The sequence below is a fragment of the Glycine soja genome, chromosome 14 (assembly GCF_004193775.1).
Source record: "Glycine soja cultivar W05 chromosome 14, ASM419377v2, whole genome shotgun sequence".
Lineage (NCBI taxonomy): Eukaryota > Viridiplantae > Streptophyta > Magnoliopsida > Fabales > Fabaceae > Glycine > Glycine soja.
Window position 1 is genome coordinate 47,281,053 of NC_041015.1, and position 25,172 is coordinate 47,306,224.

A 25,172-nucleotide genomic window follows, 5' to 3' on the forward strand; every position below is an offset into this window, starting at 1 on the left:
TGATTGATAAAAGGCAGCCTGGAAACCGTCTAGACCTAGTGCCTTCAATGTCCCTATCCTAAACATAATTCTTGCTATTTCATGCAATGTAAACTCTTTTCCAAGCACAGACATCCTTCACAATTTTAAAAAAATCCCTATGCAGATAGTATGGTTCAAAATTACCTGCATCACGAAACAAAGACTTGTAGATATTTGAAACCATAGTTTTCGATTCTGCTACATCTGTCACACAAACACCTTTCATCATTTTGGAGAGTATCATAAACATTTCACCTTCTCCAAATAATAGTTTGGCCATGGAAATAAGAGGTATTGCTATCTTCATAAGCGATCCACTTTGCTCTTGACTTTTGCATCCATAAGAGCTCTTCTTGAGCTAAAACCTCCTCATATTGCTTCCACATATTCATTTGAGTCTCTTGAAGGTAATGATTGTCATTGCTCATTCTGCTTAAGGCTATATCATTAATTCGCTACATAAGCCTCTTATTCTTCCTATGAACATCACCAAAGTCTTGATGATTCCTAGTGCAAAGAGAAAACAACAACCCTTTTATGTTAACATTCCAATCTCTTCACCCCTCCAATTTTGAGTCATCACATTTTTTAAATCCTTATGGAGAAACCAAGCCACTAGAAATCTAAAGAGATGACGATAATGATTCTTAGTTACAGGTTTATTAAAATTAACCCAGAGCGGAGAATAATCAAATTTCATCATTGCGAGATGTTGAACATAAATTTTAGAGAAACAAATTCTCCAACTCAAGTTAACCAACATCTTGTCTAATCACTCCTTCAAACTCCCTCGTTTCCTAGTAAAAGGCACCCCCTGAAAGCTTACATCCATAAGCTCATTATCTTGAACAAACTATTGAAACTTCTCCATTCCATGAAGAGAGGGTAACTCAGCTCCCCCTTCCCTTTCATCAAGAGACTAAATCATGTTAAAGTCACCTATAGTTTCCAAAAATTTATTCATATCCTCTGTAATTTCCCCATGCTTCTTTCATAGTTGTTGCCTTCTACAAAAGAAGGTGAACCATAGACAATTGAGAGACAGCAAGGTGTTTCAAATTTACAGGCCACCCTCATATGGACACAGTGATGAGAATGTGCTAGAATATTCACTTTCCAAACATCAGCATTCCATAAGCACCAAATACCCCCCGAAGCACCAACTGCTTCTTGCCCAAAATTGTTTGAAAAATTCATCTCTTTTTGTAATCCCTTTAGCCCTCACCCCACTCGAGAGTTTCTAGAAAAATAATTAAGTTAGCTCCAAAGTTGAGTCATAAGTCACAGACCAAGCCAAGGAAGCCTCAGCTTGATGTTCCCCTATAATTCCATATGATGAAATTCATTGGGACCCCTTTAGATTGTGCATGGAATTAAAAACCCACTAACCTCACCAAGTGGATGAAGATCCACCACCATATCATTTGTTGGGCAAATGTCCCACTTCTGTCAAGACCATCTTGCCTCTTAGGAGGTTCAATCAACAATGACAATGTTGTCCCCCCAATACGCACCCCAAGAATGAAATTTTCATTCTTCACCGCCTTAAGATTTGGATCTCTTAGAAAACCCCCTTCCATCTCAAGATACTTCATTTCTGCCCAAACATGAGTGTCAATCTCCTTAGTAGTCTTCACAATGTTATGTTCTCCCTCCTTTAGAGTCACCTTATTTTTTCCCAAACTGCTATTAGTGGTTGTAAAAGTCTTTTTACCCATACCTTGCTTCCCCATCCCAAATTATGGAATAATCAAGCCTGAATTCCTTTTACCTACTAGCCCATTTTGGGGAATTTTTCCCCCAAACACATTTCAGACTTTTTTAATGACATGTTGTTTGGGTTAGGCCTTGCCTTTATTAACTTCCTGTTGGATCAAGTGGCCTCGGAATAATTAAGAAGGGGGGGGGGTTGAATTAATTAATGATAAACCTTTACTAATTAAAAATCTATCCTTCTTAATGTTACTAGATTCAATTAGGCTTTTACTATAATGTTAAGAAAGTAAAGAACAGAAATAAAAACTTAACCAAAAGTAAAAGCGATAATTAAAGTGCACAGCAGAAATTAAAAAGTGTAGGGAAGAAGAAGACAAACACAAGAGTTTTATATTGGTTCGGAAACAACTCGTGCCTACATCCAGTCCCCAAGCGACCTGCGGTCCTTGAGATTTCTTTCAACCTTGTAAAAACCTTTACAAGCAAAGATCCACAAGGGATGTACCCTCCCTTGTTCTCTTTGAACAACCAAGTGGATGTACCCTCCACTTGAACTGATCCACAAGAGATGTACCTTCTCTTGTTCTCAGTTACAACAACCCAAGTAGATGTACCCTTTACTTGTACCACAAAGGATGTACCCTCCAATGTGTTAAGACAAAGTTCTTAGGCGATTAGTCTTTTGAATCTTTGTGAAGGGGAAACAAAAGATATCTCAGGCGGTTAGTCCTTTGAAATCTTTTGTTTAAGGGAAAGGGAAAAATCAAAAGAATTCACAGACTATGTCATTTTGAATTCTTTGAAAAGGGACAAGCGAGACACAAAAGAATTTAGACGATTAGTCCTTCGTTTTTTTGGAAAAGGGAGAAGAGAGACACAAAAAGAATTCAGGCGGTTAGTCCTTGGCGAATTATTTTTGGCAAAGGGAGAAGGGAATGAAAAAGATGAATAACACACTTTTGTTTTCTTTGAAAGAACAAAGTTTGGAAACCAGAAAACTCAGAAAGCTTTTGGCAAAGGAAGAAGAAGAAGTAGAAGTTCAAAAGTTAATTGGAAAAGTTGTAATGATTGTTCATTCTTAAAATGCAACTCAAGGTATTGCTTTTATAGACTCTTCATGTCTGGTCAAGAAAACCATTAGAAGAGTTATAACCTTTAGAAAAACCTGAAAACCATTGGAAGAGTTATATCTCTTGATTTTTATTCAAAACTTGTCACTAGTAATCGATTACCAAAACCATGTAATCGATTACACAAAGCTTTTTATGAAAGGATATGACTCTTCACAATTGATTTTGAATTTCAACGTTCAGATACACTGGTAATCGATTACCAATATCTTGTAATCAATTATCAATATTTTGTAATCGATTACTCCATTTTGAAATCAATTGGAACGTTGTAAATTCAGTTGAAAACTTTTGAAATCAAACTTTGCCACTGGTAATCGATTACAGGAAACTGGTAATCGATTACCAGAGAGTAAAAAATCTGGTAACTTAGAAAATTTTGAGAAAAACTCTTTTGAAAAACAAAATTGTGCTATGTTTGTTTTTTAAAAAATCTTTTCAATACTTCCCTTGTGAAGTCTTCTTGATTTCTTCTCTTGAATCTTGAATTCATCTTCTCTTGAATCTTGAATTCATCTTCTCTTGAATCTTGAAATCAAACTTCTCTTGATTCTTGAATCTTCTTGATTTCTTCTCATGAAACTTGAAATTAATCTTGATCTTGAACTTGTTGACTCAATCTTGAAATCATTCTTTGAGCTTTTTGTCATCATCTTTGTCATTATCAAAACTACTTGAATCAACTTGATTCATCATCATGAAGCTTGCTTCTACACTTTCTTCTTTTTAGAATCTTGAGTGAATGTGAGGCCCTCATCTTGATTTTGTTCTAGAATATGCTCTTCTAATAAATAGAGAATTTCAAAATGTAATAGCTCGCTTTTGTCACTTCTGTTTGGATTCTATTTTATCCATATTTGATTTGCCCCAAATTTGGACGTCTTAGCACGATTTCTAATTGGCCTCTTCACCAAATTCCCTGAGCCAAAAATATCTGCCAAATCTGGGTCATGATTCTTCTTTGTAAATGACTCCACTAATTTTGTTTGACCCTTTTCCACATCCACTTCAACCTTAGTATGGTAGTTTGTCGTCACTGGCATTTACTTTTCCCTCCTCATAATGCCACCATGTAGATTGGGATGTTGTGAATCAGAAACTCCGACCTCTGGACATCTTTCCTTCTTATGCCCGTAGTGACCAAATTTGAAACAAACTGAGTGTAATCCCTTGTACTCAAGGTTAAGCTTCACTCCCCTAACAATGATATGAGGAATCAATCTTTTGGACAGGTTGATTTCCACACACATTTGAGCAAAATGGCCTCGAGAATGAATAGAGGTCAATTTGTCAATCTTCAATGGCCTCCCTTGTTTACACCCCACTCTCCAAAGAAAATGATCATTATATAGCTCCAAGGGAAGTTGGAGAATACAAATCCATGCAGCGATTTTAGTCACTTCCTGAACATTGGTCAAAAAGAATGGCCTCTATCTCCTAACCAAAAGATAATGATCTGTTATCATCCTGGGGCCTTCATGAAGAGCATGCTTGCAATCTTCCTCTACAGAAAAAGATATCATAAAGTAATTCTTTGGCATATCAATGATCTAAATGCTTCCCACCTTGGCCTAGTCCTTCTTCAACCTAGCCTCTTAAACCCTAAAACTGACACTTGTTTAGTAGATGGACCACTAAGAAATTACGACATGGGATGCTCCATGCTTCTTGCTCCTCATCTGAGATCCTATTCTTAGGATATGGATCAAACACCCCTTCATCTTCCTTATGACTCGAAGGATCATTTTACTCTACATCCGAAAAACCTTCCGTATATTACTGGCCTTCTTCACCCATTCCCACAATGAGCAATAGCTTTTCCTTATATGGATCACCATGTTCCTTTTCTTTGAAGGTCACTCCCTCCACCTCCACCTCCATAGACAAAGCATCAGGATTGATGTCTCTTGTTTTGATTTTTTTTAGGGCTCTTGTCTAATAAGTCTTCTTCCTTGTTAGATGATTTTCTTCCAGCTCCCGAAACCCTAGCAACACTCTCCATCTATTTAATTACTTATTTAGAGAATTGGATCATTAATTGTCCCTATATTGACTTTTATCAATTTGTTTTTCTCCGAGTACGCCATGCAAATTTGACTTGAAGATATTAGTTTGATCAAGGCTAGCTCAAACGAAGATCCGTTTCTTTTATCGAAAACGACAAAATGAAGAGTGAGGTACAGCCCAATTTAAGTTGGAAGCTTATTGATTTATTAATTTATTTATTCCTTATGTGGAATATGTTAGCCCAAATTTCTTTTCGAAACATTATCCAAAAAAAGGTTTGCGCGTACAGTTTGCAATATTCCCTTAATTAATGAGCAAATATTATATTAAAAGAAGAAGCTTAATGCAAAATTATGTTGTTAATGCTGAGATGAATTTTTATTTTTCTATTTGCAGCAATATATGGACTATTAAAAAAAAAACATGTTCAATTCCTCTTAAATTAGATCTGAGAATTTTGGAAACCCAACAACCAAATGATTACTAATTTTGTTTTGTATACATGTACATCATCAGGTCATATATGTGTGGAGGATATATATAATTTCAAATCCTCTAGCAACATATATATAGTAATATAATTTTACAAGGATTAAATATATTTTTTAAGTCTTTCAAATTTACAGGATATTGTTTTTTTAATTTCTCAAGTGAATTTAGTGGACTAAAAAGAACCATTTATAAATTAGAAGACCAAAATAAAAAATATCCAAATTTGAAAGTCTAAAAATATTTTAAACTTTTTTATAATCTCTTTATTATCAAATAAAAAATTAGTTTTTATTTTTTAAAATATGAAAATGATTTATTTTTTGTAATCGTATTTATTTATTTTATGTAATATGTTCTATATCTTGTCAATATCAACTTTTAAGACTAATGTTAAAGACACAAATATATGTATATAAAATTTATGTAGAAAATGTATTTATTATAACAAAAATATTTTTTTTATTTTAAACATTTTTTTTTTACTTTTTTCGTTAACATTGGCTTTAACAAAATCACTTCTTTGTTTTAATTTAAAAAATGCGTAGACTTATTAAGTATAGAAGGCATTTCTCCATTAATTTGCCTATTTATATATATCAATGAATTTGTATGTGTGCCTATTTATATATTTCTTTTTTTAACAAACCAAACTGTTTTAAATAAAGGACAAAACTTATGTACAATTTCTTAAATGTTCTTGGTGTTGTTTTTTTTAGTTAGAATCAATGTTTTATCTCGATAATTTATATTAACCTTTAATATAAACTGCTATGTTATCCTCACTCATAAAAAAAATATGAACTGCCATTACGTTGATTACTGAAATAAAACTTTAATTTTAATTAAAAAAACAATACTAAAAGTACTTTTATTAAGTGGGTCTAAGTTTTATCCTTAATAAAGAAATCCATTCTTTTCATAACTAGTCTTTCATAACGCAAAACCAACCAGGTAGTGTTGTATTTAAAATTTTCAATTGGTTCTACTCATAAAAAGACAAAAGTTAGATAACACTGGTGTGAACACCCTATAACAGCCGTTTAATATGCATGGAGCTGAACCCATGAGAAGATCACAAATCACAAACACGTGCACGCGGTTGTATGGGAAGATTTAATTGATGATTATTGGGCAGAACTGAAGTTGAGATTGATCTTATGGAGAACCATATATCATCGGTCTTCATGGGAATATGAGATAACACATTAACCACTTGCAAATCCCATTTTATTTTTTCCCTAATAATATTCTTGAAGGATCGATGGACCACTACTCCAATTAGTTTTGTCCCATACAAAGTGTTCTCCGTTCCTTTTTTTTTTTTAAATGATCTCTGCACTAAATAATGTTCCCAAGATATGGTACATAAATATTAATGCCATTAGGTAGTAAACAATTTCAAAAATATTCCTCGTCCATCAATTAGAACGCAGAATTAATTTTGAAGTTCCAACATAGAGGCAAGATATAGACAAGTGGGTTTACCAAGTTATCACGTAATATGTTTGAAATAAAAGATTCGGTATCCTTGTATAAGCAAATTGATTTAACAAAAGTTTATTTGTATCATTCACTAACACATTACATATTAATCTTTAGTTACTACGTAGTAAGTATACATATATTATGGGTGGGAATCAATGGAAAGTGAAGGCATAGAAGAAATAATAATTTTTTTTTTATTTTCATTAACAGTATTGAAAGTGTTTATAGATGTAATTTAAGGTTAGTGGAAAGATTGTTTTATGGAGGCTTTTTTGGGGTTATATTATGTTTTGTTTCTTCTTTGATTTGTGGGTTATAGATGTAATTCAATTCCAAAAAATTAACTTTGAAGGTAAGATTTACATCTCATTTATATAATCTATTTTAGTAATATGGGAACTTTAACATCCACTCCCCTCATGCCGACAACTAGATACCTTAAGCATGGAGTTTGCAAAGACTAACCAACATATGTGGGTGATCCAATAATGATTCAATAGCATGTGACATGATAGGTCTATCAACATATTATTAGGATAAATTTTAATATCATTTTAAAATGTGTGTTATGAGTAACTGATCAATCCTACAAAATCAATTTATAAAAGAATTATTTTTTACTTATATATTTTAATTTGATCATATTTCTAGTTGATATGGGAATAATTTACCATTCTTGAGATTACAATTCAATCAACCCCTAAGAGACCACAACTAAGATGAGCTAAAGGGATCCCCATATAAGGTGGCTTTCCAACACTATCTAGTTGAGGTTGGAAGAGGATAAAACAATTTCTACAAAATTAGGGAGTTATCATATGCTCAGAGAGGCAGAGCTAGCTTAATTTTTATAAGGGGTCATATATAAAGAGTAAATAAATAAATAAATAAATTTTAAAAATTAATATAAATTAAAATTAATCAATAAACAAAATATGCACAATGACTTATACAAAACATAAATTAAAGCCACAAGTTAAAGGAAAGAAAAACTTCCAATAGCTATTTAGGAAAGTTGAGTTCAACTATGCTTCAAGGTAATTTGGTCATTATGAAAACAGATTTTGATTTATAGGAAATCCCAAAATCATGGGTTGCAATACGATATCTAGTTCAATGTTCAAAATCTCGGATGTTTTGGCTCACTTTGCTCTCTTGTTCATGAGATGAAAAGTTGAGGTTGGATGTCTCAAACATACAAGAATCCCTTGAGGCATTTGTATATCTTTTAAAAAATTTGCATTTCTAAAAAGTTGAGGTTGGATTGTCAATTGTTTTCTTTTAAAAAATTTGCATCTCAAACATACAAGAATCCCTTGAGGCATTTGTATATCTTTTTTTATAATAACCAACCATAGCAGAACCAGTGGATTGAAAGGAATGGGATATAAACAAACAAGCTCAATTTGTTGTAAAAAAAAAAAAAAAGCTCAAGGTTGTAGTTCTAATATAATGAAAAAAAAAATTGCAGGAGCTAATTTTAATAGAATGAAAAACTAATCATAATCAGCTTAAACTTTTTTGTTTTCTAGAGTATCACTTTCACGTGCCCATGAAAAACAAAAACTAATCTTTTAAGTATACTCATGCGTTAAAACAAGAATCCCTTTAAAAATCACGTTAAATAAAAAGTCCCTTCCAATCAATACATATTAATTAACAAGTACCAACAACCTATTTAAAGGGTATTCCTTATATTATATGTACGTGAAGTAACCACAGTAAATTGTTCCTGAAACTAAAAACTAAAAAAAAGTCAAACAAAATGACATAAAATCTAAGATGTATAAAGAAATGCATATTCTATGTTGAAAAATCTGGAATGCATGTAGAATGCTTAATGCTTTGATAGTTTATTAAAAACAAAGTAAAGTTTTTTGAACATTTGGATAACATGAAAAAACAAAAAAGCTAAGTTTTTTTTCCCCCTTTTATTTACTTAATGAAAAGTTAACAAATGGGGGTGGGGGGCAAAACACTAATATATATATACATATTTTATAATAATCGGGGGTAGTCACGGCCCCCTCATTGCTATGAAAGGATCGGCCCCTGCATATGCATGTCCTAAGATTGTAAGGATTGGGGTACCCCTTGTATGTTTATCTTCTTTCTCTCTCTCATAATTTATTATGCAATAAATAATAGTTTGGTTTAAATTAATTAAATTCTAATTGTATTAATTATAGTCAAAATAACAAATAAGTTGCAAAATTATATTTGAAAGTTATACAAACTCATAACAAGTCGTTGGATTATACAAACTCAACCGCATTAAATTTTTCTCCTTTCCAAACTCATGCAACCATATGAAATTTCTACGTTTTTGGCCACTTCTTGAATTGTAAATTCGTTGTTTATTAGAGTGAAAATCACTAAACCGGCATGATTCAATGTTTCTGTCAACATTAGCCTGCTGCCACTGACGTTGATTCTTAAACCAGGACACAACTTCTTATATCAGCAAACTCTCCTATGATCAAAACGACAAAAGCCTAATACAAACATGGTTTGTCGACACAAATCCTAAGCATATGTCACAAAGTCACTGACCATAACATTGTTCTTTTGCAAAATCAACAATGCTTCGGTAGAGCCACATAATTATGTGTGTGTATATATATATATATATATAATGTCTGTTTGCGTATCTTGGCTTTGCGGGAGCATATAGAAGTGCGAAAACGATGACTCAACCCAAGAAAAAAGAAACCTAAATTTTCAAATACTAATATTAATTATAACGTACAGCTCTTCTATTTTTAGTTTTTCAGAGTGATTGCCTGTAGTGTTAGAAGTGGTATGTAAGCAGGTTGCGAGAGATTAAATGATTATTCTGGTCACTTAAATAATATTATTATTACTAGAATTCACAGTACAAAATGTGTGGCATTAAGCACTTATATCTAAGTTTAAAATTACTATGTTTTCTGGGGAATCAAACCCTATATATCTTGATTCTAACATAGTTTTTCTAATGAAACACTAATCACTATACCAAAAGGCAAAAGCAATAATGCTTGTTTGATTTTTTTTAATTTTTTTTTATACAAAACGTACAGTTAGCCAAAAGCAATTTTTGTTTTGAGATATATAGTGCTGCATTGGAAAGTCTGATTTTATATGGAAAAGAGTGATCAAGTTGTGACTGTAATTACCCATAAATCCATAATCGTTAGTCTAACTTTAAGTCTATTTATTTGTAATCATCAACAAGTTCTTACTAATTGCCATGGAAAAATAAAGGAAAAATGAAGTGAGTAATGTATAGGGTCACTACCATGACTTTCTGACGATGGAAGGGTGAAAATATGTGGTGGCATTGTGGGGTTGCGCTGCTCCTTCCTGGTTTTCTTTGGGCAGGAAATGACTCGTGATCATTGATCAAGAAACAAAACTGCCCCTAATGCATTTGCATTCACCTTTTCTGGTTCCCCCTAAGCATTATTTTACACACATATATAGTTACCTCACACGTCATTAAATATGTAAGAACCACTCGCAATCAATTTATACACACACATATATCTAGGAATAAACAATTAGCCAAACCTATACTTAAAAGTTATTTTATTTTTGTAATATATGTTTATAATATTTTCTTATAGTTCGTTTTTCATCCCATTACTCATTTTATATAGTTTCTCTTTCCTTCTTATTTCCCCCGAATTGTATAAAAAGATATGAAAAATGAGTGAAGGTAAACTTTCTCTAGTTTTTATTTTTAAAAAAAGAGGGACAACAACTTGGGAATAAAATAAATTTTTGGGTAATTATTGTCAATTTGGGAATATATATATATATATATATATATATATATATATATATATATATATATATATATATATATATATATATATATATATATTACTGAATGAAAAAAGAAAACATACTTAAGGGAAAATATTTAGCATATTAAACGAATAAAAAATATTTAATATTTACTTTTAAATTAATTTAAAATATTTAATAAAATATGCTGACTATTTCTTATCAGTATTTTAATAAAATATATATATTCTACTCAATATCCTTAAACATATTTAATGTTGAAGAGAAGGTGGATTTCTCAGTACTCAATTCTTTTTTAGTATCATTTAAATAATAACATACAAATTAAAAAAATATGAACAATATCTATTAAAATTATTTTTTATTTTGTAATATATATGACTTTTAACTATGCCATTTCACTTAATAATTATAATCGTTACTAGTGTGTCAAAGTAAACATGTGAGATTATAAATACTTAAAGACATGAGCAGTTCATATTAGATTTTTTTAAAACTTTTAATAATTTATTATATGCGTTTTGTGATAAATGTGTAAGATAATTAAAAACTATGGTAAGATAATATGTTGTACTTGAAAAATAATAATTAATATTATATCTTATTAGAATTATAAAATAACGTATATATAAAGAAGAAGAAGAATTTTTATTTATCAAAATGTTACTAGTAATTAGCATGCAGAAAGAAAATCTAGTAGCATCTAAAAACTGAAATAAAAATTAGTGTGAATGACTTGTGACATTTGGTCTTTTGGAATGAAACCGCTATTTTATTATTGCTCACTAACAAATAAAGTGCTAGCAGACAAGAACGGCAGATGGAGAAAGATCACTACTGGTTTTGGTTGAGGCGAGAACTACAAAATGTATATTGTGGGCTGTAAAGCTGGTATTATTTTTATGAATCAATGTTTTTTATGAATAAAAAAAAAATATTCATGATCAATGAGTGAGTGAAGCCAAAACTGCTTTTGATAATACCACTTTTTATGTCGGGCTGGTACGAGGAAACTGCCGCGGTTTTCTTCCAACCATGCACCTTAACCTATTCATTTTCAGCCACATATATATTTTTGCCCTGTACACCTCGTGGTCATTTCATGTTCTTTGTTTGCCTTTTGTAATTTGGTTTGTTTTGCTACATGTTGATCATTAATTTTTAACCACATGAAATGAAACGTGATTTCATTTAATTTGAATCAAGCAAACTCAAATGTAATTCAAAGTTCTAATCCTTTTTACAAAAAAAAAAATAAAAAAAATATCACTGTTGGGTACAACTAGCAAGAACCACTACGATAATGCAATAATAGAATGCATTTAATGATAGATCGTTAACCCAATTTAAGCTTATAGAGCAGCCCCATTACTACTTGCTAGATACAGAATATGTGATAATTTAATCTTAGTTCCATAAGAATAACGTAATAAAAAAAATGGAAAACAAACAAACGAACCAAAGTGTATTTAATGGAAGGTTTTGAATTTCTATGTGCTGCTACTTGCGACCAGTGGTTCTGTGTAATGACAAAGTACACAGCGTGTACATGTATATGTCTTTACATTGAGCTATAATATTTTTGGCTAACAACGCCAAAATCTTTCTTTTCTAAGGGTTAAAATTATTGTAGTTACATTATACTAATCAAACAACGATGAAAGAGGAACTGGTTCTAATGTAGTTAAATGGTTGAATGATAGATAAGTCCTTGTCCGGGTAGTTTACAAATTCTTCGCTATTTGTTAGTGTTTGGCAGGATGTGGCTAATGCGTGTAGAATTTTTATTATTTAATCATTAGAATAATTTTTAGTATTCTCTAGTCTCTATATAAATTACAATAATTACTTTGAATGAGAGTGTTTTCATGATTATTCTTCAACAATAACATTTATAAAAGTTATTCTTCAGTAACAGTATTTTTAAGAGTTTTTCTTATACAAGATCATTTTATTATATTTTTCTTAAACTCTTATTTCTTTTAATCTACCCTTTTTTTCTAAATTTAATTTCAACATTTTTAAAAGAAATATATTTATTATAAGTTTTATGTATATGAAATAAACATTTATCTATTACATTGTACATGCTAAAATACTAGTATAAAATAATATTGTTATATAAATTAATATTTTTTTGTTTTAATTATAATAATGATTATTTGTTATTTGAACTTTTGATTTATAAGAATGGTTCATAATGAGTTAGATACTTATTTTGAGCAACATAAAGGCTTTTTGCTCTTATTTAATCTCTATTTACTTATTACATGATTTAATGTGCACAAAGGTGGGGAAACTCTAGTCATTGAATTTATCTTTTTTTATGGCATTACTCTTAGAAAGTGAAATATTAGTCTAACTCAATCCTACAAAATCGACTTATAAGATAAGGATTGTTCCCCCCCCCCCCCCCCCCTCCTCTCTTATATGCACTTAATAGACCTTGTCACTAGTTGATGTGGGATTACCAATACACATCCCTCACAGCGAGGACTGGACATCTCAAGGGTGAAGTTTATAGGACTGAACATTTGTGGATGCTTCGATAACTGGCTTGTAAGGTAACCCACCTGCTAATCCAAGGTTGCATAACTCGAATTCATGTAACGACAATAAAAACAAAATAACAAAGGCAACATGGGGAACATTGAAACCAAATCCATGGGAAAACAAAAGCCCTCCAAATATGAACATATAAGAGGATAAATCCTGCCTATCATTTACAAAAAGAAAAAAACTTGGATATGAATGATGGGGTAACAAAAAGAAAAAAACTTGGATATGAATGATGGGGTGAAGTCCCACCAGTAAAATCCAACTAAAGAAGTGCTATGGAAAGCCAACCTACATGCACAATTAAGTATTGCCTTCACTACTAGAAATAATGTTTTAACATTGCCATTGACATATGTTTATTAATTGTGTAGGATAAACATGTACTAAAGGAATCGATGAAGTCTGTTGATAGGCCGGAACTTGATGACGATCCCATATACCAAATGACATTGATGATCCCGTAACTTTTCCCCAAGCCTATGCAGGTGTTGTGGGGTGTAACTATGTTTGGGGTGTACAATTAAAATGTCCCCTTGTACATAAAACATGAAGATCTTGGAGGAATAACACACGGTGTTCAATGTCTGAACATCGTTGTTATACAATTGTAGATTATGTAAATAAATTTAAATTACAATCCTTTACCTAATTGATTGTCTTAAATTGTTGCATAATTTACTATATTTCAACAATAAGCATATGAATGAGTTAAGTCTGTGATCGAGGAATACCTCTGTGTATGGATTCTTTGAGCCACAGTCCATACAGAGATCTGAGCAATCGCAATTTGAATCTGAGGATTATATTAAGAAATAGATGCATAATTCATAGAGAGATGTCTATCTAGGAGCCTACTTGAATGGGTAAGTAAAACTGAACAAATCAATTTAAATAATATATGCATTATAATAACTTAATATTCTCCAATGCAATGGGCATTGACAATTGGTGGTTATATGTCCTAAGGACAATATTGTTGTCTGGTTTTGTTCCTTGTACAATAAGTCTAACAACTATTTAAAATGAATGGTTAACAGATCAATTCTAATTTGTAACACATTTACTTTATCATTAATATTTGACATCAATTTTTTGAATTTTATAATATACATGCATGTTTCTCTTAAACAGTACTTTGAAGGGATTCAATGATAATCACGAAAGTAAATCCAAGGCAACTGCTAAATGGATTCCAATTAAAGTAAGTCATTTAAACAATGCTTGATCTCTTCAAAATGACATTTTATTGCTTTGTACACTAATTTTGGGATAACTTTGAATATCATATTGAATTTAGTGTAATAAGCAAAGAGGAAACACTGAGTGTGGCTATTACGCCATGCATTGGATGTAGTTGGAAAATGGTAATTGTTTACTTCAAAACTAATTTCATTTGTTATAGTTGCTATTATTTACACTGGTTAAATTAAGTCTTATTATATCATGAAGTATTTTACTAATCCAAGACTATTGGAACCAGAAAGAATAAAGATTAGTCGCATTCAATGGAAAAGATGTTTACTAAGAGTTAAAAATGAAGCACTAAGTAGTGTTTAAGAATTTTTGCAAATGTTAGACTTATGTAAATCTTAGGTTATAAATGATATTTATGTATTGAAATTATTGTATTTATGAGTATTTATTAAATATTAATTTGAATATAATATATACTACCTAGATTGATTTGGTTTTGGCCTGGATTGGTTCTCTTTTCAATTTATAGATTTGGGTTCATTTAATAAATAAACAAAATATTAAAAAAATGAAAAAAAAAAACATTAGTTCTCCCTAAAACCGATGTTGTATTGTGCTATACAACATCGGTTCTACCAAACAAAAGACATAATTGACATTGGTTCTTGAAAAATTGATGTTGTGTAGCACAATACAACGTCAGTTTTGCCCAAAACCAATGTTGTAAATACTATACAACATTGATTTTGATAGAGTCAATGTCATTTATGCCTTTTTTTTTTTACTATTTGCTACTACTATACCATATTGGTTTTGGGGAGAACAGATGTTGTATAATAGATTTCAACATCGATTTTTATAACTAATGTTAAAAATAATTTACTTTTAATGACCGTTATTTCAACATTGGTTCAAAATCAATGTTGAATGTCTAAAATAATCAATGTTAAAAGCACTTTTTCTAATAGTGTTTCTTGGTAAATATGACTAAATAAGGGACATTGACTTAGATTACTCAAGGATATTCATCCATCTATTCCTAATTTGCCAAGGCACACTACTAACATTTTCAAAAGCTTCAATCACCAACATAGAATCACATTCAAGCCAAAGATGCTTCCAACCACGCTGGTGAGCCATCTCAATAGTTGTTACTATCATTTGAGAAGGCAATAAAATTATAAAATTTGTCTTTAATTCTCTTGCACAAAGTGTTATCATTCTCACTTTTTACATCAAATTTAATTGTTTGTGATCCCCTCAATATTTAGGGAGTTAATTTGATTTATTTATTTTTGTAGTTGATTATAGATTTAACCATACAATTGGTCTCTTAATTATAATTAAAAATTCAATTGGATTTCTCAATTATTAAAAAAGTTCAATCAACTCCTTCAATTATATAAAAACACTTAAATTGGGTCCTTCAATTATTAAAAATTTCAATCATGTTTTCCAATTAATTATTTAAAAATATTACAATCGTATAATTTTCCGTTAACTATGTCGGTTTAATTGACAAAAATATATATTTTTACATCATTTTTTAATACAGTTGATGTAAAACAATAAATTTTTACATCAATTTTCAATGCAATTAATGTAAAAATGGAATCCTTGTTAAGATCTATCACTGATGTAAATAAATATTTTTACACTTGTTGTTAATACAATCGATGTAAAAATATATATTTACACAACTTTATGTTAATCAAATTAATGAAGTTGACGAAAATGATAAGATTGTAGTGTTTTTAAATAATTTGAAGACCTAATTGAACTTTTTGAAAGGGTGGGAGAACTTGTGTGGTAGGGTGTATTACAACAAAATTGATTTTACTATTTAAATCCATGATTTATGGTGCACCACCTATTAAGTGGTCCATCCTAACCTTTGCCCTAGAGGTAATCGTAAACCATGGTATATTTGATCCATGTCAACAAGGGCACAGAATAAAATCTTCTCTTTATGGTGTTTATTAATGCTTAAATTTTATGTTTTATAGGGGTATTAGGCTTAACTCAAGTCGTTAGTCAAATTATGATTGTAAGGTACATTTTTCAGTACTAAAATATTCGAAGTTGCTCCAAATATGCAGCATTTGTTCAATCATGTTGCAAGCCAGGAGGAAAAAAGAATAAAAGCAATCGCAAATTACTAATATATAAAATTAAAGTCGATTGTCAATAAACTGTAGTATAATGCTTGCAAGAAAAGAATACATACGTCAAAATTTCAAAGTTACAGTAGCAAAATTTGTTTGAAAACTATAGTGGACAAACAATCGAATATAAGCATGTAAAATCTTTGAAAGTATATTACACGCAAGGTTATAGATGAGGATAGTTTAGACTTAAGTTGAAGCTCTAATTGACTTCGTAATATGGTTTTGATGCATAACTCTTTAAAAGAAAAAAAATCAGCTTAATTAAGTACTATATTCGTTCAACTTTTAAATCTGTTGACGTAAATGATTGATTTCCTTGCTTAATCATTTGGTTCATAGAAAAGAGATCACAACCGGGCACAGAGAAAACACCATATCTATCTAAATTTCAAACTGATCATGAAAGTCGAAATCATGAAACAAAGACAAATCGATCGAGGCCCACCCCTCCTTTCATTATTTTTTTTAATTAATTATTTTCTGAATTTTGATCGTATCTACTCTTAAAATTTAATAAATCTTGCTCAAAATTATTTCATTTTTTTTTCTAAATATAAAAGGGAGAGAGAGAGAGATCATATACTAGCTGTTTTATAGTTTTATCTCCTAATGGTGTCACTCCTTTATTTATTTGCTTATTGCGTAGCCTATGTAACACCATCCAACGTAGAACGTTCGTACTTCATATTTTTTACGACTTATTTCAATGATAATTAACCGTAACATAAAATTATAAATTGTCAAAAATTTTATAAATACAAAAAATCAGCCCATTAGATAATTGCATACAAATTCATATAAATAGAATTCTAAATTTCAGGATATAGAATGCGTGAGTAAAACAAAAAGGATATAGAACGCGTGAAATTACTTTTATATGAAAGTTTAGATGTTATTAAATGTTGTTGCATTTTACACACAAAAATTTATGACAATAATCTATTGACTGATTAACCGTTCCAGCTCGTGTACATTTGATCAAGAAATGATTGCCATGCAATAAACATCCAAACATTGTTATTTTAAGTAATATGGAATATAAAACCAATTCTGTGGGCTTGGGATAGGGATCCCAAATTCTCTACAGCGGCCACACGCAAAGTAGGAGAATGGAGATTATAAGCAACAATAATATTAGTCATATCTGATATATTTTTATATATTTTTTATTTTGGGTTAATTTTTTAAAAATTATAAATTTTTGTGTGTTCACTTCTTGTTTAATAAAATTTTAAATTTACTTATAATTTTATAATTTTTAATAAATTTAAATCAAACTAACATATCATTAATTTGAATGAAACTTGAATTTAATATCCTTAAGTAGTGGTGTTTAAATTCAAATCAATTTAAAATAAAAGTAAAATAACCATTAAAAATAAAAAATTAAACCAAATCGATATATTTTGGATTTGTACTCAAAATGGTCTACAAGATTTGATTTGTGATTTATGACTTTCAAATCAATCCAAACTGAACCACCATGGTACTTATATTATTTTAATTAATGTTATGCATTTTATAAAGTGTATACTACTTCCATTTTCCAATATTGTATAATATTATATGTATGACACTTATATAGTATATTTCACTTTTTTAGACGATTTTTTTTAGGATACATTTGGTTTAAGATGGAAATTTAAAAGAATTGTATCATAAAATATTTAATATATTAATTAGTTTTGTAGATAGTTATTAGACAAAGTTTTAATATAATTTGATATAAAAGATAAAAAGAAAGTAAAAAAATAATAATTAAATGAATATTTTACTAAAAACCGTATAAATCGAATCAAATCAATTCGTAAAAGATTGATTTGATTTGATTCAAATTTAAAAATAAATTAAGATCAAACCAAATTAAATCGTAGGTAATTTTAAGTTTGGTTCAAATAATTTTTTAATAAAAATATTGAACCACTCTTATTTTTAAGCAAGATCTCGCGTTTAAATCTGTGAATAAAAAATATGATTAAGATAAGAGATCTTATTAAAAATATCCCATTAGATCTTCTGATAAAAATTAATTATCAATAAAAATGATAGATATTGCATACTAATGTTAATATTTTTTATCTATAGAAATTAAAAAGAAAATTTACAACATTCATACAGTGCTGAATCAATTGAACTAAATTTCATTTGTAATGTAATACTTGCTAGTATTCTTCAACGAGAATTAGAATTTTGCTATTTTTAACTAATTCTTATTAGTTGAGATCTTTGCCTTCAAATTTTATACTTCTCTTATATATACGTACGTATTTATTTATTTATTCTATGAGGATTTACTTAGCCATTGGGTTAATGGACTGAAATGATTGATCAAATGGACTATTACGTATAAATATAATTAAGGCTACCACCGTAACCTAAATTGATCAAATGGACTATTATTTGTTTGTATTCTACTGGTACTGCTCGTACCAACATCAATATATATTCACTTTGCCTATTAAGAAAAAGAAAATGTCACTATTTCTTTTGTAGACTAGCTTGTCTGTTACATATCAATGGCATGTTCTTAGATTCTTCACAGGATGATAAAAACTTAAAAATGACTTATTAATTACTTGAGTGGCGTTTTCACAAGTGTTTTTATATATAATTGATATGATCCCTTTTTTTCTTCAAAGAAAAATAAATACATAAGCATATATACATATTATCACAATGGTAATAATATCTTCATAACCTTACACTTTTTAAATGCACTTCCTCAACCTGGACAATACATTATTGAAACTCCCTAACCATGGTCGACTTCTATATGACAATGAGAATTCTCAACAACCTTGCTATTCAGAAGGAACCCTTCATCAAGGGACAATTAAGCATCAACTTTTTTTATAAAAAAAATTGTTGGACAAGCTTCAACTTTAATGAGTTACGAAAATTTGAGTTCATAGGTATCGCAATTTGGACAGGCTGTCTCCTACTGCATAGTAACGTGCTGAATCTGCTGATATGTTTAATTACCACAAACGATTCTTATTCATGGCAGAAGAACCATTTCTTGTATCATGTACATATAATCTACTAGGTTGCAATTTCAAATATCTAGCTACTTGCAAGCTGTGAATCAGTGCATGTATTGCGGTAGCTAGATTAATTGTTAGGCTTATAGGTTACTAACATAGAAGCTACTAGTTAAAAAACATGTACGTGGACCTTGTGTTATAAATGGATATACATGCATAATCACCAATAAAAGCCGCTATAGTATTAGTATTACATAGCGACAATAACAACAATAATGAATTTTATCCAAAGTATAACTATGTGGAGCATGATCAAGTAATAGAGCCAAAACTGGAAGAATGACGAATAGGGAATCCCTACATACAAACAATTTCCATATAGGGAACAGGTCAGTAGTGTGTAGAAGACAGGATAAGTCAAAAGGGGAAGCAAATATTTGCATATTCGTAAAGTAGCTAAAAATCAAATACATAAGCCAAAGAAGTTCCGTTAAAAAAATAGTACGTGGTTGCATTCACACTGCTATTATTGTATTCATGTACGTAAATATATTGTTATAGACATACATAAATGTCTACAATTGCCAGGTGTGGGTAAGAATAGAGGTTCTACACTTCTATATGCTATTAGAAAATGAAAGTTAAATAGATACATAGTGTAATTTATTATTTTACTAGTAGACAAGTTGTATTAACTATTAAGTGTACATATTGGACAGGAAATTAGAGCCGTGGAGCAGAAAAGAACAAAAAAAGATCACCAACCAATTTGAATTTATGAGCTAAGGCAAAGTTTGGAAGCATTTGGGGAGTGGGACCCAACTCTGAAATCTTCTTCAAGGAGGGAAATAGAGAGCGATGCAGGGTTGGTTTTTTTTGTTGAACTTTTTAACATGCTAAGAACCTGAGAAGGTTTTATGATGTTAACTCCCATTCTTTTTGGTTTCAAGACAGAATACAGATCTGAGGGTCAAAGTTTGCCAAAAATTCCTATTAAATATTTTATGTGGTTCTGGTTGTAGAAATTTCGGTGAAAAAGACATAAATGGCACCCTCTATTTGCGGGGGGAAGATCTAGAGAGAGAGAGATGTGTAATGTGAAAAGCAGATTCCATTTTGGTCTTAGGGTATTATAGGTGTAAATGATATATATTATAATACGTGTACTATAATGCATATAATAAGCAATTTGCAAGAAGCTTTTCTATGTACCCTTATAAATATGCGCAACTTAGTACTCTATTTTCTCAAGGTAGTATTTCCTAAACAATTAGCAGCAATCTCACAACAGAGAAAGCGATCGAGAGAGAAAAAGAGAGAGAAATGGAGCTTCATGACCATGATTTCTTGGAGGAATTAATGTCTCTAAGAAGAGAAACATGGGATACAAATCCATGTTCACAAGAAAACCAGCTTTTCTCTAATGGCTGGAGTTTTGATTGTTTTGATCAAAACTATCATCAAGCTTTTCCTCCAAACTCTTTCTCTTGCCAACAAGTTCCTCAAAGTTACAACCACGACTACACCTACAATGAAATCTATAGTTCCTTACTTCACGAATTCTCTGCACCACAAGTTATAGATTCATCATCCTATAACACCCTTGATAGTACTCCACATAATACCCCTCCTTTTCTTGCTCAAGAAGATTATCCATTGTCCATGATGGAAGAAGAAGATCCGGGTTTTCTCGGGGAAGAGCTTCAATGCTTGGACCTTCAAACCACATGCAAAATGGAGTCAAGCCATTCCCCTGAAATGCCTATTTTCAACACAACTTCATCATGTGTGGAGAGAAAGAATAGAGCAAAGAAGCTTCAGGGGCAGCCTTCAAAGAACCTAATGGCAGAGAGGAGAAGAAGAAAGAGATTAAATGACAGGCTCTCCATGCTAAGATCAATTGTGCCTAAGATAAGTAAGGTATGAAGTTAGAATGAGTCATTATGAGAAATACTAGAATGTTAAACCACATAGAACTACTATGGTTTGTGTCATATATGCAGCATAAGTGCTAATTTGCTTGTTGTAAATTAATGCTTCTCACAGATGGACAGAACAGCTATACTTGGAGACACTATCGATTATATGAAGGAGCTCTTGGAAAAGATTAATAATTTGAAGCAAGAAATAGAAGTTGATTCCAACATGGCTAGCATTTTCAAGGATGTAAAGCCAAATGAAATCATAGTGAGGAATTCTCCAAAGGTATGTGTACTTTTTAAGTTTGTGGGATTTGAATTCTGGCCTAACTCAACCTTAAAGTTAATTCATGAGGTGAGAGTTGTTAGCTAATTATATACACTACTTTGACCATATCACTCTGATTAATGTGAAATCTCCAACACAACTAGAATTTTCTTCCAAGATTCTTTTAAAGTCAAAATAAATCATCATTGAAAGATCCCAATTGTGATTTTGTGCAGTTTGATGTGGAGAGGAGAAATGTCACTACAAGGGTGGAGATCTGCTGTGCAGGGAAGCCAGGCTTGTTGCTGTCTACAGTAAACACCTTGGAAACGTTAGGCCTCGAGATCCAACAATGTGTTATTAGCTGTTTCAATGATTTCACAGTGCAAGCTTCTTGTTCAGAGGTATATTAGATAGTGATAAAATGAATAGAGAATATATGTTCTATTCTATATTGAGTGCATTCTAAAATGAAATACTAGATAAGAACATGAGGACTAACCTGGGTATTCTCTTGTTGGAGAGTTAAAAACTAATCTCACAAGTTACCAAGATAAGAGATTGATTTTTCTCTAGGGTTTGATTTTAAACAAAACATAATGATCAAATCCTTTAATTGATCATATACTTAAAGAAGATGATTATTTCTCAACTGTATTACACCATATTAGTAAAACAACATGAGAATAAAAGTATATTTCGGTTTTCACTAAAAGGTGGAATTGAAGAGATTAAGAGAGCATACCAGAATTTTTAATTTTGTCTACTCAGCAGACCCCACCATAGTGTGATGGTTTTTTGGTACTGTCTAAAAATTCCCTACTTTTTAGATTTTGGGTTCAACCCATATGGTCATTTTTGTTGAGCAATTGAGTAATCAACTTTATTATTCAATATGTTATTTAATAGGAATTGCAGCAGAAGACAATTCTGAGTTCCGAAGATATAAAACAAGCACTATTTAGAAGCGCAGGATATGGTGGACGATGTTTGTGAAAATAAAAGAGAGATGCAAAACAACACAGCAAGTGCACCATAGCTGGGGAGAGTTTTTGAGTTTCTGATCATAGTGCTATCCATTGATTTAGAAGCCAATCTAGCCGAATTTCTTTTTTCTCAATGCATGACAGTAATTGATTTCTTCAACATGATGCCTATTGTAACATTCAAATGGAATCGTCAAAAAATCAAATGGAAATGCCTATTAATCTTGGTGATTGGCTTTGTTCCCTAACATTTCTTTTTTGGATAAATGTTCCCCTAACATATTCTCAACACAAAAGCCATGCCAATTAGATTGAATTGCCAGTATGTGATGAACTCATGCTTAATTATGATTATTAGGCGCATTTCATCTAATCTAATTACAAAGTAGGGAACATTTACAAAGCTTTCTTGCTGAGGGGCTGCATCGTTTATGGCATAAACCACACACACACACAATGAGTTACATAATAATAAGCGTATTAAGTGACAGATTAAAGTGTGTGAGAAGCAAATATTAACCAATAATTTAAAAAACAGTAAAGTTAAAATAAATTAAATAATTTTAACACTGCATTTATACAGTGAAGATATACATATATGGAGGGTCAGGCCAAAGTGCAATTGCAACATAAGAGACTAAAGTTCCAGAGTTTTGTCTCTATTCCTTTCGCATATGCCTTTTCAGTTTCTTTTTTTGTACAACTTCTATTTATAGGGTGCATACATTTTTAGCATAAAAAAGTAGTACAGACTTTTTTTTCTATAGAATGATTTAACAACAATAATTGTGCACTGAACCGGTACAGTTACGTATCTAAAGGTTTAAAATTTTAAACTCTCTTTTTAAGTGTTTATTTGTCATTGAATTTAATTTGCACGTATCATCAGTATACATTTTTTTTATAGATATATTTAATGAAAAAGATTACTTTATTATCACTACATCCTATATGATAGGGTGATAGGATCAATTTATATTAAATGCTCATGTAAAATAAATTTGCATAAAAAATAGAAAACCTGTATAATTATATATTCATTATTAATTTTATATAATATCGATCAAATGAATATCATTATTATTTTAATATAACAATATTAATTTGAAGGGATAAAATCTGTACAGTTAAAATTTAATCGGCAGAAGATCACAAGTCTTGAATGTGTAACTCTTTGTTTTAATTCCAAAAACGTCTTGCATGACAAATTTTTTAGTATGTGTTCGATCAATTTATTTATAAAAAAATATTATTAAAAATAATTATTTTTTTTAGAATTATTCTCTTCAAACGAAGCCCTATCAAATGTATGTACTAATTAAGTAATGCAAAATCTAAATCATTAATATACTGTAAAAAACACTAATTTTTTTTAAAAATAAATTGGACCAAACACCCAAGTAGAACTCATTAATTATTGCAATTGCACGATCAAAATAATTATCTCACAGAATGTGAAAAACCTACAAAATTTATTCATTTTGTGATATTTTCCTTATGATAAGAAAATGATATTGAAAAGAAGGAAAGGAAATGAAGTTTTAGTTTTAGGTCTTTATATAAGAAAAGTTTATTGGGAAGGCAGATAAAAATAACCGTTGTTCTCCTTAGTACTAGAGAAATAAAGAAAATAGAATCATCAACGACTTAAATTAAATATGCATAAAAAAATTCCTCTGAAAATAAATATACAAAATGAATAAGCTTATACGAAGCATTAAAAAGGTTATAGGCTTAGAAAACAAAATGTATAGAAAAAGTAATGAAAATCATTTTTTTAATTTTATTTTAATATTTTATATTTTTATTGTCAATTCATATAAATCAATGTTACATTATACCTCTATTATTGCATTCTATAAAAAAACACCCTCTATTATTGCATTGATGTTAATTATTAGACAGGATTTGGAATAGGGAGTCTAATTAAACAATTAGAACAAAATCTATCAAAATCACACGCAAATTAAAGTATTGAGAATTAAAAGTACAATTAAGCAAAAAATTACATCCAAAATCGTGGGAGGATTCTGACTTGAGATTTTGAAGGGGCAAAGAAGAACAAACCGGAATCGCAGGAAAATAATACGCGCGTTTGGTGATTCTCTAAAGAGGAAGTATATGATAATGGAAAACATTGGGATGTTTGGTTTGGTTGTTTTCTGTTTTTATTTTCATTGAAAACAGAAAATGGTGATGAAAATGTGTTTGATTAGATTTTTGAAAACATTTTTAGTGAAAATGAGAACAGGATACAATCACGAAATGAAAACAATAAAAATTTCATTTTTAGTGTTTTCAGATGAGAACATAAACTTCATTTCGGATAAAATGAAATTACGGTGACAATTAATGTAATTTTAAACAAATCTAAAAATTCAAAAAGATAAGAAGTCAATATATCATAAATTTTAATATTTTTATTTCATGAAAATAGAAAACAAGAAGTTA

At 30.3% G+C, this 25,172-nt stretch overlaps 1 protein-coding gene and 1 long non-coding RNA gene across 2 annotated transcripts; one reads left to right on the top strand and one right to left on the bottom strand.

Moving 5' to 3' along the window:
- Positions 1-6,202: 6,202 nt before the first annotated feature.
- Positions 6,203-10,351, bottom strand: LOC114384446. The gene is made up of 2 exons (XR_003660690.1): positions 10,132-10,351; positions 6,203-6,704 (listed from the first exon to the last, which is right to left on the bottom strand). It is a non-coding gene; the product is annotated as an uncharacterized LOC114384446 (long non-coding RNA).
- A 10,431-nt stretch (positions 10,352-20,782) lies between these two features.
- On the top strand, positions 20,783-22,969 carry LOC114383630 (transcription factor bHLH61-like). The gene is made up of 4 exons (XM_028343337.1): positions 20,783-21,468; positions 21,595-21,753; positions 21,972-22,139; positions 22,645-22,969. Exons 1-4 carry the CDS (start codon positions 20,872-20,874, stop codon positions 22,729-22,731), a joined length of 1,011 nt encoding a protein of 336 aa, XP_028199138.1. The 5' UTR covers positions 20,783-20,871; the 3' UTR covers positions 22,732-22,969.
- The last annotated feature ends 2,203 nt before the right edge of the window (positions 22,970-25,172 follow it).

Bases quoted from the DNA above. Each gene is read 5' to 3' on its own strand.
- LOC114383630 (XM_028343337.1), top strand. From the start codon at position 20,872: ATGGAGCTTCATGACCATGATTTCTTGGAGGAATTAATGTCTCTAAGA. The intron at 21,469-21,594 runs GTATGAAGTTAG...TGCTTCTCACAG, and splicing joins TTGTGCCTAAGATAAGTAAG to ATGGACAGAACAGCTATACT. The intron at 21,754-21,971 runs GTATGTGTACTT...GATTTTGTGCAG, and splicing joins TAGTGAGGAATTCTCCAAAG to TTTGATGTGGAGAGGAGAAA.